This window comes from Haliotis rufescens, unplaced genomic scaffold (assembly GCF_023055435.1).
Source record: "Haliotis rufescens isolate VD_foot unplaced genomic scaffold, xgHalRufe1.0.p SCAF_11, whole genome shotgun sequence".
Classification (NCBI taxonomy): domain Eukaryota; kingdom Metazoa; phylum Mollusca; class Gastropoda; order Lepetellida; family Haliotidae; genus Haliotis; species Haliotis rufescens.
The window spans coordinates 9,269,323-9,283,364 of record NW_025963791.1 but is presented as its reverse complement, the minus strand read 5'-3'; the positions used below and the strand labels follow the sequence as shown (position 1 = coordinate 9,283,364).

Sequence of the window (14,042 nt, the reverse complement as noted above, 5' to 3'; positions counted from 1 at the left end):
GCTAATGACACCTCCGGACGCCGGACAAGTAGGTCCTGGTACAGGTGCACGTGACTTTCTGTCAGGTGAGATAACACTAGATTATTCCAGAGTTCATATTTTTGGTCAAAATCATGACAAAACTACATATTACAACACGATTCCATGTCTCCAGTGCTCCAACTGTGCCACGATCGTGACTTGAAAGTAGGATAGGTTCTGATAAGATTAGAAAGGCATGTATTATATAAGGGATATGCATTTGATTTGAATCATAGAAGATCGACAAAGTTTTTTTAAACGCCAAACTATGCAGGTTTCTCTCTTCCTTGCTGTTGTCTGTGCCACTGTTGGTGAGTACTATCGAGAGTTTACCTCAACAATTAGGCATTGGTATTTCAAATACAAATAATCATTTAACACAAAATATAGTGTTCAAATGTGATGCCTTTGTTTTTGTACGGACTTGTATAATGAACTCTTCTTTTAGCAGCGATTTCTTGTGATTATGGAGGGGCACGGGTGGCATAGTCGTCTAAGGCGCCGCAATTTGTTGTTTAAGGTTCCGTCTATAAAGCATGCCAGAAACCTTTGATTTGGGGTTCGAATCCAGGTTCGGCCCGGTTATGGTTCTAGGTTTGCCAGCTCCGTTGTGATCGTGGGTTTCAAAAACATGCTAAACTTCTGAGACCTGCATCACTTCAAGCTTTCCTTCCACAGTCAGCTGATTCGCCGTGATATAACTGAAATACTGTCACGCCAACTCACTCATCCACTGCAAATTCTTATCTCAATGAAAAAAGAAGTGACATTGCAAGAGATAATTTAGAGCTGATTAAAGATTTCGTCAAATTCTACGGGTGATGAAACATGGGTCTAACACTATGATCCTGACTCAAAAGGTCAATCCATGGATTGGAACCATTCCACTTCTCCGGCACCAAAGAAATTCAAGTCTTCAAGATCAGTGAAGAAAGTTATGGCCACTGTATTCGGGGATGCAAAGGGTGTGGTCCTTGTTGATTAGTAAGAAAGTCAAAAGACTTTTACCGGTGCCTACTATGCTGATTTTCTTCATCCCCTGAGAGATTCTATTAAAGAAAAGGACTGCTAGAGTTCTACTACTTCATGACAATGCCTCTTCTCACACCTTACAAGTAAGCCATGATCTGCAGATTACCCCGTAGAGAGGCTGGAGAGTGTTACCTAGAGAGTTTCTAAATTTATGATTGAATTGAATGATAAAGCAAACTTTGAAAGACGTTTTCACTGTGCACTGTTTTTTTTCCGTCCAGTTGTCATCTACAGCGAAAGCTGCCGGGATGACAGCGATTGTACTCACGTGACATGTGATAGTTCGACAAAGATTGGCTGTTCTCACGGAGAATGTACCTGTCTGTCTTCGGCTACTTCCGGTTCATGCATCCAAGGTAAGAAAAACTTACAATGTGGCATCATTTCTCAAATTGGCTTTGGTGAATGAAGTCTTAAATGGTCTCCGAGAGGGATGTTCTCAAATGTGCCGTCATATATTGTTCACATATAAAGATCACCAAGCCGGACAGATTATGCCGAGAACAATGGGGATCAAGACTATAGTTATTCGCAAACCCATACTGAGTGTAAGTATCTAGAAATACTGTAACTATAACAGAAATAAAGGATAATTTTATTATTTACTTTGTTAATTTCACAACTTGTCACGATTTCTGTGCTAAACTGTGTCCACCACGAGAATTAATGATGAGTTGACATGTGCATTTGCCATTTTGCAATGGCACTTTTTGGGAAAGACAGTATTTATCTAACATTCAAACTTATAACACAAATTGATATCAATTTATGATGAAACAGTTGACAGTTGAACGCAGCTCACTTACTTGTTATTGACAAGGCTTGGCTGTTCGCCAACTTACAATTAAGAGTGGCTCAGACTGTAGCTTTGAAATCACCGAACCGTCAGTTTAAAACCTCCCGACCTACCGGCAATGTGAAAACAACCCCTCCGTGATGCCAAACGTATGGTCAAGTGACATGTCACCATGCACAATGTAGCAAAACGTCTCGAGCATATGTACAACTATCATTAATAAATAAACATATAATTGGAATGAAGGTGCGACTCATTACAACCATCATGTCAATGACTAGTGTTGTCCTTTCTTCTTCTACTGGCACAGAATGACAGTGATGTCACATATTAATGTAGCAATGATGTTAAGTGACGGTAAGCGTTGGCTAAACGGGCACACATATTATGATAGGTAGTGACCTAAATTTGAGAAATATGAATGTTTAATTTGAAAGTATCCTTTGTATTTCATTTTTGTGTTAAAAGTATAAATGTTATTACTTCCTGACAAAATTTTATCATGATATGAAAGTCAGAATTTCCACGTTTTATAGCCACATGCGCCGCCCGTTCCGACTGCGACAGCTGTCATTGTAGAGACAACCGTGACGTACACCACTGCTACGACGGCCACTGTTTGTGTGGACGTGGATCTGGACCCGGCATGTAAGTTACCAGCACAATTCTTCCTTTAAAATAGAAAACAAGATACCAAGTTAATTAATTGTCGTGACTTTAGATGATGATTAACAACCTATCACATCTGTAAGACGTCATACAATTGAGAGATTGTTTGGTAAAACATATTGTATAATTTCGAAGCTTATGTTAATAATTGTACGCTTTTCCTATTGCAGTGGCAAATAAACGTGGACGTATTGGGTCATAAGAGAGAGAGGGAGAGATCATGGATGTCAACTTCTTTATTATGAGTAACACAACGTTTCGGAGTATATGGTTACTCCTTTCTTCAGAAAGTTTACATTTTCTCAATGTCAAACTTCAGCATTGGATCACTCAAATATGTTCCCTCAAATGTGTACAAGAAGTGTAATAAAATGTAATATAGCCACCCCTTATTTTAATTATGCTGAGGCACTCTCTTAGTTCGTGCTATATTCAGGGTAACCGTACCTCCTGATTGACGACGAATTCTAACAGCGAAGAAGTCCTATTTTTTTTAGCACAGCTTAAGTCTCTTGTCGAATGCGAAATGCTTATTTAAGACTTGGGAAACTGTTATATCAGCCGCCGTGATGCAGCTGGAAGATTGCAGGTTGTGGCATGAAGCAATAACGAAAAAAACACACACATTTAAATTTATCTCCAGTCCATGTGGTTTTTTACACTTGATATTACATTCAAATCACTTACAGATGGAAATGTTGAAAACTCAACACAATTCTCGGAATCCATCAGCTCAAATTCGATAAGTTGGCTTTGCAACTCTGATTTGGGAAGATAAAAAGGTCACAACTTTCAATTTTTGAGGCGTATTTCTAGTTTTGGCATACTTCTGCAGCCCAGCTCTTCTACAATAGTCTTTGTCAGGTTGGTCTCGCCCTCAAAAGTCAATTATCGGTTCTTTTCAATTTAAAGACATAAGGAACGAGATCGTGTGGAAACCTAATAAGGGAGATTTACTTTTATATACAAAAAAAGTTAACGGCAGTGAACAACCTGTCTCGATTTGTCGCCATGTAGCATTGAACAATAGCCCAACTGATATATATATATATATATATATATATATGTATATGGAAACCACCGAGTCTTGATCAGACAAATTGTTGATGTATCTTTATATTATGAAACGTAAACGCAAGAAAATATCTAGTCTCGATTACCCAACGGAACATATTCCATGGGGCGTGAAAGGCATCGAGCGGAGAAAATTATAGGAGGTGAAATCAGTAATGACACCAGGTGTTCGTCATTACGAACGTCCCAAACCGTCGGTGTGCAATGATACAATGACACACAATCAACTAAGTCAATGAACCTTACCATCCAACCCATTTAATCGTCTATTACCAAAAACAAAGTTTGTTGGAGACAAATCACAAACTGGTTTTAAAGTCGGACAAAGGTTCCTTATTTATAATGTACTTGGGCATTGGTTCTCATATACTACGTCCTACCCCGGACATTCCTTCAAGTATATATTGCCACTGGGAATATGAGCCCAAGGCAGACTTTGTGTCCATTTACAGCAGCCCTATGAATAAATGTCCGGAGTATATATGCAGTCCGATGTTACTTCTATTTGGCTGGAAGTAGGGGAAGTAGGGGCAGCTAACATCATCCCTCCTCCGCTGGTCCTGAGCCAAAACGTCTCACTATGAAGAGGTAGTGAGTGAGTATGATTTTTACGCCGCTTTTAGCGACAGGCCCGGAATATCACGGTAGGGGACATCAGAAATAGGCTTCACACTTTGTACATTGTGTGGAATGGAACCCGCGGCTTCGGCGTGACGATCGGATGCTTTTACAACACGGCTACCCCACCGTTCCCGATGAAGAGGTAAGAATGGTCAGTATTGTACGAGTAGTCCGAGTTCGAATCCTCTCAGCTATGCAAATTGCTAACCCACCTGACTTACAGTCAAGTGAGCTTATGTAAAGACATGTTTGTCCGTCCGTCATTCGTCGTACAAATCGTCTCCTAAAAAAAACATTGTTTGTTTGTTTGTTTATTTGTTATTTAACGCCGCATTCAATATTCCAGCTGCATGGCGGCGATCTGAAAAATAATCGAGTCTGGACCAAACAATCCAGTGATTGAAATCATGGGCATCGATCCACGCATTTGGGATCGATGACGTGCATCAACCAAGTCAGCGAGCCTGACCACCCGATCCCGTTAGTCGCCTCTTAGGACCCCTGAACCAAAGATTTGTATATTTGTTCCTAGCAATGATGCCACCCTAATTTGCTTTGGATGTTCCAATTGAATTGCCATATTGAGAGACCTATTTATGACCATTACTCTTCCATGCGTGTTACAAATGTGAGATTGGGTACATGTGTAGTAGTAGTTGAACTTAACATATATGTATAATATAATAGAGATGTTTTAAGTGTTGATATGAACTTTATTCTTCGACTATACTGAAAGCTGAATCTTTTTATGGTCAAGATTCTGCACTTAATGTATATAATGTAATGCCATTTTGGTATTTCTTTAGTCAGTTGTGAGATTCAATACCTTTCGTATTGGGGCAATGTGTTTACCTTGTTTTGGCCTAAGGCGTGCTCTTAAATTCTCTCATAATGTATGATAGATTTGTAAACGTCTTCTACCCTCAGACTGCCAGACTGAGAGGGATGAACCTGTGCATTTAGGTTTCTCCTTATAATGACATCATATTTTGTTTAAATCAGGTCATTATGCAAACACTATTTTAATATCAATGCTGACAACTCTTTTTTGTGGGTACATTTAGGTGAGCTACAGTGCCGTGGCACTATTCATTTACTATTTTATGAAAGTGACATAAGAATAATGATGTTCTCCTTATGTAAAAAACGCATCTGATGGAACAATGTTTTTCAATATGTAAAACAGATATGTTTCATTCTGTAGATGTCATATTTCCCTATAGACAGACAGACAGATTTATTCAGTAATCAGGCCTCCATCCCATAATAAATGTTAACATAATGTAGATCATACATGTTTATATACTATGGCGTTATGTTAAGACAAATAGTTTTAGAATACGTTAGAACAGTGATGAGTTACGTATATTCATAACTTTAGATAGAAATAGTCCAATGTGTTTTAAAGTTCTTGTGGAGTTTGTTGACATAAGGTTTAAAAAATGTTAAAATGTGCTGAAGTTGATTTCACTTTCAGCAAAGCATTCTCTTCTTGCAGTTCGGTATCTGTCACAGATTGACAATACATGATACTCATCCTCAATTAGAGTTAAACCTTTGGAGTGGCAATACACGCACACAGGTTCTTCATATGGGGTTTTAGAATGTCTTCCTGTTTAAACTGCAAGTTTAAAGTTGTTACACCTGAACATACCTATTAATCTTTTATAATAAGCAGAGATTTCACATGATAATAAGTATTTTTCTATACATGCAATTAGACGACGGCCGCCTGTTTCACAAGGCGCTTCAAACAACACAACAGGATACATACCAAGAAGCAGACCACTGGAGGAAATCACAAACAGGTGATCAGAGAGCTACATAAATCCTCTCTTGGTAGGTAACATAATAGGTAATATACATATTCAATCGCGTTTAAGGCTTCCCTTTCGTATGCTGAACTATTGAATAAGTCATGACATGATTAAGCCTTATTTGAATATCTGATATATCCTCAAAGGATGAGTATCAAAGGTTATCCAGTAACTTTTCCAAATGAACAAATGCAGCGTGTAATATTGATACGCACTCAATACATTGTGTATGTGTGAGTTAAAAAGTAACGTCGCATCGGCGTTATTTCAGCCATATAGCGCGAGACCAAGTTTAATATAATAACAATTGAGTCATTTATGCAAAGTAATATTCAAAGTAAACAATTCATGAAACATATTTGAGCACACTATATTTAAAAACAATTTATGAAACATATTTGAGTATAAGAATATCATGTATATAGTTTTAAAACATGAGCGATAGGCCACCAGTAACCAAAGCTAGGCCACCTCGATAGGGATCATGGGGACTTACAGTACCTCGGCTTCCTGCATGATACCCAAGCATCACTTTAGCTACTGGTGGTTCTGCCTAATACTAGCCCATATAAAGTAATACTCAGCAATGAGTTGGCTTAAAAATACTGGTTGATGATAGTTACATCTATTATGATAGGATTAAGTGTCACACAGGGGGGACAATATTTATACGCTAGTACGTTAACATCCTGGACAGAGCCTTCAATAATATCAGTTGATAATAGCATCACACCAAATTTAAAAACAAGCATTTAATTATTCACACGCCGGAAAAGAGATCTTTCAGATTTATGCTTTGATAATGTGAATCCATTGCGATTGCAAAGTCCACACAATCAAGCAATATATGCTTGATGGTGAACCTTTCATCACAAGGGATACACTTAGGAGGTTCGTCATCATCTGTCTTAAGCAGATATTCGTGGGTAAACCGACTGTGGCACATGCGACATCGTCGTAAAACGACCTCGTCATGTCTTGACTGACAACCCAGGTAGGTATACACTGTGTATGAAAACTGCCTGCTTGTTTTTAACACATACATTTTTGTAGGCGTACATAATTGCTGACTTTGATTTCATGATATGTCTTTCGTGATAGATTTCATTGGTATGTTATAACGTCAAATAGGAAATAAATACATATGCGCTGTAACCGGATGCTTCATAAAGTTGGCGGACAAGACGGCATTATGAAAATAAAAGCGACAATACCATTCCCATATTTATAAGAATTATCTGCTCAAAACAGTCGATTGTACGATTCTGACTATGTCATGAGCATGTGTTTATGAATCACTATCAAATAGTAATGATGCCGGTCGTTCGGTAAGAGGTGACAGTTGCCTGCTTCACTGGCGGTACGCGTCACAAACACATGTAAAGTCAAGTCAATTGTTCACCTGCAAAGAAACACAGGAACATATGGTTCAAGTCAAAAGAGGAAACTGCATTGGACATCATTTTTGTCACCGATGCGTCAAATTTAGAAATGTTTACCATACAACGTTTTGAAAGCACCAATTGGATTCCTCTTCTTGCTGATCTGTATCTTTATGCATATATATAAGAATTTCTGCTCGGATTGGGATTGTGAGAACAAGGTAATTTGGTCAAGAAGTTTAAGCTTCAAGTATATCGATGATCTGATATCGTCCAGTAAGAATCAAATTGCCAATTCCCTCCCTCTAATTTACCCACCTGAACTAGAAATAAAGAAGACCAGTGAGACCGATCAATCTGTTTCATATTTAAATATATGCGTAAAGATTCGGACAAACAAAACACTCTCCACAAGACTGTATGACAAGAGGGATGACTTCAACTATTCAACAGTCAACTTCCCTTAATGCCGAGCAATATTTCTGCAGCTCCAGCCCTTGGGGTCTAGATTTCTTAACTTTTGAGGTACAATCGAGCATGCTCTTTCTAACAAGATTCAAAGAGCGTCATACAACTCAGAAGTTGTTTGATCAAGGTTATAACATTTAAGGCCCCAGTAAAGCTCTGAAATTTTATTTTTTAAGCATGTGGCGGACATTTCTAAATTTGACCATTCAGTGACAAAAATGATGTGCGATGCGATTCTCTAGTTTGACTTGTACCATATGTTGCAGGTGAACAACTGACCTGCCTTTGCATGTGTTTGTGATGGGTGCCACCAGTGGTGTAGGACACGCTTACCTTTTCGTGAGTAGCTGGTATCACTATTTGATAGGGATTCAAAGACACAGGGTCGTGATATGGTCGGAATCGTACAGTGGACTCTGCTTTCGGTAGAGGTTTCTGATAATAACGTGTATGTTTTTGTCGCTTGTATTAACACCACTTTGAACAGGCTATTGTCCATGACAATCACATAGTTACATTTTACTTCATCATAGTATGCAGATATTTGTACGGAAACAACATTACCTTGTGGCGTTGATGCAAAGCTTCCAGACAATGGTTGAACAGATTGTTCACGTGTAGACCGTCGTAGCGCCCACTGCACAGGGGAACATCTATGAGTCCCAAACAGTCCGAAACAACAGTTTGACAGAGGACACACGTATCAAACAGTTTTCTCCTTGTTATGCATTAGTTGTATCCGAATATACAACAATCAATATTGTTATTATCACCTCGTGTTTCGTTTATATATCCTTTAGGAGTTTAAGCTTGGTACACTTGTCCTTTTGAAGAAAAACAGATGAGAAGATATAAAAGGGTGTGAAGGAGCAGGGACCTTGACCTGATATTAAACGGGAGCACACAGGATCAATAGGCATGTACATGATGGCAAACATGAAAGGAGAGGACATTAAAAAACCCATTATTCTGGTCAAGATTTATGCTGATAATGATAAAATAGTTAAACACAAAACGACTTTCGTAATAAATAATGGATACTACAGTCATATATTATATTTCAATACGTACATGTACATACATGTTCCAAATGCTCTCCGGACGCCGAACAAGCAGGTCCTGGTACAGATGCACGTGACTTTCAGTGAGGTGAGATAACACTAGATTATTCCAGAGTTGATGTTTTGGGTCAACAACATGACACAACTACATATTTCAACACGATTACATGTCTCCACTGCTCCAACTGTGCCAAGATCGTTACTTGAAAGTAGGAAAGGTTCGGATAAGATAAGAAAGGCATGTATGATATGAGACATGTTCACTTGATTGGAAGCATAGAAGATCGACAAAGTTTTCTTAAACTCCCAGCCATGCAGGTTTCTCTCTTCCTTGCTGTTGTCTGTGCCACTGTTGGTGAGTACTATCGAGAGTTTACCTCATCAATTAAGCATTGATATTTCAAATACAAATAATCATTTAACACAAAATATAGTGTTCAAATGTGATGCCTTTGTTTTGTACGGACTTGCATAATGAACTTTTCTTTTAGCAGCGATTTCTTTGATATTCTGGAGGGGCACGGGAGGCACAGTCGTCTAAGGCGCCGCAATTCGTTGTGTAGAGTTCCGTACCTTTGGCATGCCAGAAACCTTTGATTGTGGGTTCGAATCCCAGTTCGCCCCGGTTATGTTTCACCGAAATCGTAAACATTTGAGACCTGCATCACTTTAGGCTTTCCTCCCACATTTAGCTGATTTGGCGTCATATAATTGAAATACTGTCAAGCCAACTCACTCTTTCACTCTAAATTCTGATCTCAATGAAAAATGAACTGATATTGCCAGAAAAAAATTAGTGCTGATTAAGGATCAAATTCAACGGGTGATGAAAAATGGGTCTACCGCTATGATTTTGACTCAAAAGGTCAGTCCATGGATTGGAACCATTCCACTTCTCCGGCACCAAAGAAATTCAAGTCTTCAAGATCAGTGAAGAAAGTTATGGCCACTGTATTCGGGGATGCAAAGGGTGTGATCCTTGTTGATTACTAAGAAAGTCAAAAGTCGTTTACCGGTGCCTACTATGCTGATTTTCTTCATCCCCTGAGAGATTCTATTAAAAAAGGACTGCTAGAATCTACCGCTTCATGACAATGCCTCTTCTCACACCTTACAAGTTTGAAAGGCGTTTTCAATGTGCACTGTTTTTTCCCCCGTCATCTACAGCGAAAGCTGCCGGGATAACAGCGATTGTACTCACGTGACATGTGATAGTTCGACAAAGATTGGCTGCTCTCTCGGAGAATGTACCTGTCTGTCTTCGGCTACTTCCGGTTCATGCATGCAAGGTAAGTAGAATCACCATGTGGCATCATTTCTCAAATTGGCTTTGGTGAATGAAGTCTTAAATGGTCTCCGAGAGGGTTGTTCTCAATTGTGCCTGCAGGTATTGTTCTCATATTAAGATCACCAAGCCAGACTGAGATAATGCCGAGAACAATCGGGATGAAGACTATAGTTATTTGCAGACCCATAGTGAGTGTAAGTATCTAGAAATATTGTAACTGTAACAGAAATAAAGGATCATTTTATTATTTACTTTGTTTATATCACAACTCATCACCATTTCTGTGCTAAACTGTGTCCACTTTTGGAAATAAGAATAAATCATAAGTTGACATGTCCATTTACTTTTTTGTAATGGCACTTTCTTGGAAAGACAGTATTTATCTAACATTCAAACTTATGACACAAATTGATATCAATTTATGAAGAAACAGATGACAGTAGAACGCAGCTCATTTACTTGTTATTGACAAGCCTTGGCTATTCGCCCAAAGTTAAACTCACCAATCAAGAGTGGAACAGACTGTAGCTTTGAAATCACCGAACCGTCAGTTTTAAACCTCCCGGCCTACCGGCAATGTGAAAACAACCCCTACATAATGCCAAATGTATGGTCAAGTGACATGCCACCATGCACAATGTAGCAAAACGTCTCGAGCATATGTACAACTATCATTAATAAATACAAATATAATTAATTGCAGTAAATCTAGTGCACATAAGAATATATGCAAATCTGGTTCTTGTAATGAAGGTGTGACTCATTACAACCATCATGTCCATGACTAGTGTTGTCCTTTCTTCTTCTACTGGCAAAGAATGACAGTGATGTCACATGTTAATGTAGCAATGATGTTAAGTGACGGTTAGCGTTGGCTAAACGGGCACATATATTATGAATGGTAGTGACCTAAATTTGAGAAATATGAATGTTTAATTTGAAAGTATCCTTTGTATTTCTTTTTCTGTTAGTAGTATAAATGTTATTACTTCCTGACAAAATTTTATCATGATATGAAAGTCAGAATTTCCACGTTTCTAGCCACATGCGCCGCCCATTCCGACTGCAACAGCTGCCAATGTAGGGACAGCCGTTACGTACACCGGTGCTACGATGGTCACTGTTTAGGTGGACTTGTTCTTTGACCCGACATGTAAGTTTCCAGCAGAATTCTTCCTTTAAAATTGAAAACAGATACCAAGTTAAATAATTGTCGTAACTTTAGATGATGATTAACAACCTATCACATCTGTTAGACGTCAAACAAGTGAGAGATTGTTTGGTGAAATATATTGTATAATTTCGAAGCTTATGTTAATAATTGTACGTTTTTCTTATTGCAGTGGCAATGTTCTTTCTAATGTGTACAAGAAGTGTAATAAAATATAATAAAGACACCCCCTTATTATTATTCTGATACACTCTCTTAGTTCGTGTGAGCTATATTCAGGGTAACCGTACCTCCTGGTTGAAAACGATTTCCAACAGCGCAGAAGTCTAATTTGTTAAAGCACAGCTTAAGGCTCTTGTCGAATGCGAAATGCTTATTTAAGACTTGGAAAACTGTTATATCAGCCGCCGTGATGCAGCTGGAAGATTGCAGGTTGTGGCATGAAGCAACAACAAAACAAAAAAAACCATTCAAACTTATCTCCAGTCAGTGTGCTTTTTGACACTTAATATTTCCATCCAAATCACTTACAGAAGGAAATGTTGAAAACTCAACACAATTCTCGGAATCCATCAGCTCAAATTCGATCTCAAAAGCTTTACAAGTCTGATTAGGGAAGATAAAAAGGTCACAACTTTCAATTTTTGATGCGTATTTCTAGTTTTGGCATACTTTTGCAGTCCAGCTATTTACATTTTGATGATAGTGATATAAGAATAATTGTTTTCTCCTTATGTAATATGTTTATGCAACATGTAAAACACATATGCTTCATTCTGTATATGTCATATTTCCCTATACATGCAATTAGACGACGGCCGCCTGTTTCACAAGGTGTTTCAAACAATACAACAGGATACATACCAAGAAGCAGACCACTGGAGGAAATCACAAACAGGTGATCAGGAAACTACATTAATCCTCTCTTGGTAGGTAACAGGATAGGAAATAAACTTAATGTTCAATCGCATTATAGGCTCCCTTTCCAAACATTGCATTGACTTATTAATTCGTATGCTGAATTATTGAATAAGAACATGGACATGAGATGACCAAGCCTCATTTGAATAACTGATAGATCCTCAAAGGTTACCCAGTAACAAATGAACAAATGCGTGTAATATTGATACTCACTCATTGTACACTGTGTATGAAAACTACACATAGGTGTACATAAATGCTGACTTTGACTTCATGATATGTCTTTAGTGATATATTTCATTGGTATGTTACAACGTCGAATGGGAAACAAATACATATGCGCTGTAACCGGCTACTACATACAGTGGGCGGAAAGACGGCATTATGAAAATAAAAGCGACAAAAACATTCCTACATGTATATTCATAAGGAATATATGCCAAAAACAGTCGATTGTACGATTCTGGACAATTGGTGTCGACATTTCTTAACTTTTGAGGTATAGTCGCATGGGCATGCTCTTTCTACCAAGATTCAAAGAGCATCATAAGACTCTCACTCAGAAGTTGTTTGATCAAGGTTATAACATCTAAGGTCTCACTTAAAGCTCTAAAAACCTTTTTGTAGGTATGTGGCGGGCATTTTTAAATTTGACCATTCAGTGACAACAATCATGTCCGATGCGATTCCCTAGTTTTACTTGTACCATATGTTGCAGGTGAACAGCTGACCTGCCTTTGCATGTGTTTGTGATGTGTGCCACCAGTGGTGCAGGATACGCTTACCTTTTCGCGAATACCTGGTATCATCACTATTTGATAGGGATTCAAAGACACGGGGTCGTGATGTGGTCGGAATCGTTAAGTGGACTCTGCTTTCAGTAGAGGTTTCTGATAATAATGGGTATATTGTTGTCGCTTGTATTAACACCACTTTGAACAGGCTATTGTACATGACAATCACATAGTTACATTTTGCTTCATCATAGTATGCAGATATTTGTACGGAAACAACATTACCTTGTGACGTTGATGCAAAGCTTCCAGACAATGGTTGAACAGATTGTTCATGTGTAGACCGTCGTAGCGCCCTCTGCACAGGGGAACATCTATGAGACCCCAAACAGTCTGAAACAACAGTTTGACAGAGGACACACGCATCAAACATTTTTCTCCTTTAAAACACTGACACTTGTTATGCATTAGTTGTATCCGAATATACTACAATCTATATTGTTATTATCACCTCGTGTTTCGTTTATATATCCTTTAGGAATTTAAGCTTGATACACGTGTCCTTTTGAAGAAAAACAGATGAGAAGATATAAAAGTGAGTGAGTGAGTGAGTGTGATACAATTTAACGTCGCATCGGCATTATCGCAGCCATATAACGACGAGAACACGTTAATGTATATACAATTTAGTCATTAATGCAAAGTTTTGTATAAAACAAGTTGTAAAACATATTTGAGCATACTATATTTAGAAACAATTTATGAAACATATTTGAGCATAACAATATTATATATACAGTTTTAAAACACGGGCTATAGGCCACCAGTAACCAAAGCTAGGCCACCTCGCTGGGGATCATGGGGACTTACAATACCTCTGCTTCCTGCTTGATACCCCAGCGGGGTTTACGTCATCACTTTAGCCACTGGTGGTTGTGCACAATGCTAGCCAATATTGAAAACCATAGTCTAGTTTGGAGCGTATTA

The 14,042-nt window shown here is 38.4% G+C and overlaps 1 protein-coding gene and 2 long non-coding RNA genes across 4 annotated transcripts; 2 read left to right on the top strand and 1 right to left on the bottom strand.

The window, feature by feature from the left end:
* The first annotated feature begins 200 nt into the window (after nucleotides 1-200).
* On the top strand, nucleotides 201-2,903 carry LOC124146376 (serine protease inhibitor Cvsi-2-like). Its single transcript, XM_046516641.2, has 4 exons — nucleotides 201-332; nucleotides 1,275-1,409; nucleotides 2,386-2,497; nucleotides 2,689-2,903. Exons 1-4 carry the CDS (start codon nucleotides 290-292, stop codon nucleotides 2,696-2,698), a joined length of 300 nt encoding a protein of 99 aa, XP_046372597.1. The 5' UTR covers nucleotides 201-289; the 3' UTR covers nucleotides 2,699-2,903.
* LOC124146377 lies at nucleotides 2,274-9,030 on the bottom strand. Of its 2 annotated transcripts, XR_006862662.2 has the most exons (4): nucleotides 8,952-9,030; nucleotides 8,445-8,533; nucleotides 2,966-3,093; nucleotides 2,274-2,520 (listed from the first exon to the last, which is right to left on the bottom strand). It is a non-coding gene; the product is annotated as an uncharacterized LOC124146377 (long non-coding RNA). The 2 variants fall into 2 exon arrangements; XR_007219923.1 differs by lacking the exon at nucleotides 2,966-3,093.
* A 587-nt stretch (nucleotides 9,031-9,617) lies between these two features.
* On the top strand, nucleotides 9,618-13,086 carry LOC125378073. Its single transcript, XR_007220002.1, has 3 exons — nucleotides 9,618-10,230; nucleotides 11,271-11,382; nucleotides 12,212-13,086. It is a non-coding gene; the product is annotated as an uncharacterized LOC125378073 (long non-coding RNA).
* Nucleotides 13,087-14,042: the final 956 nt, after the last annotated feature.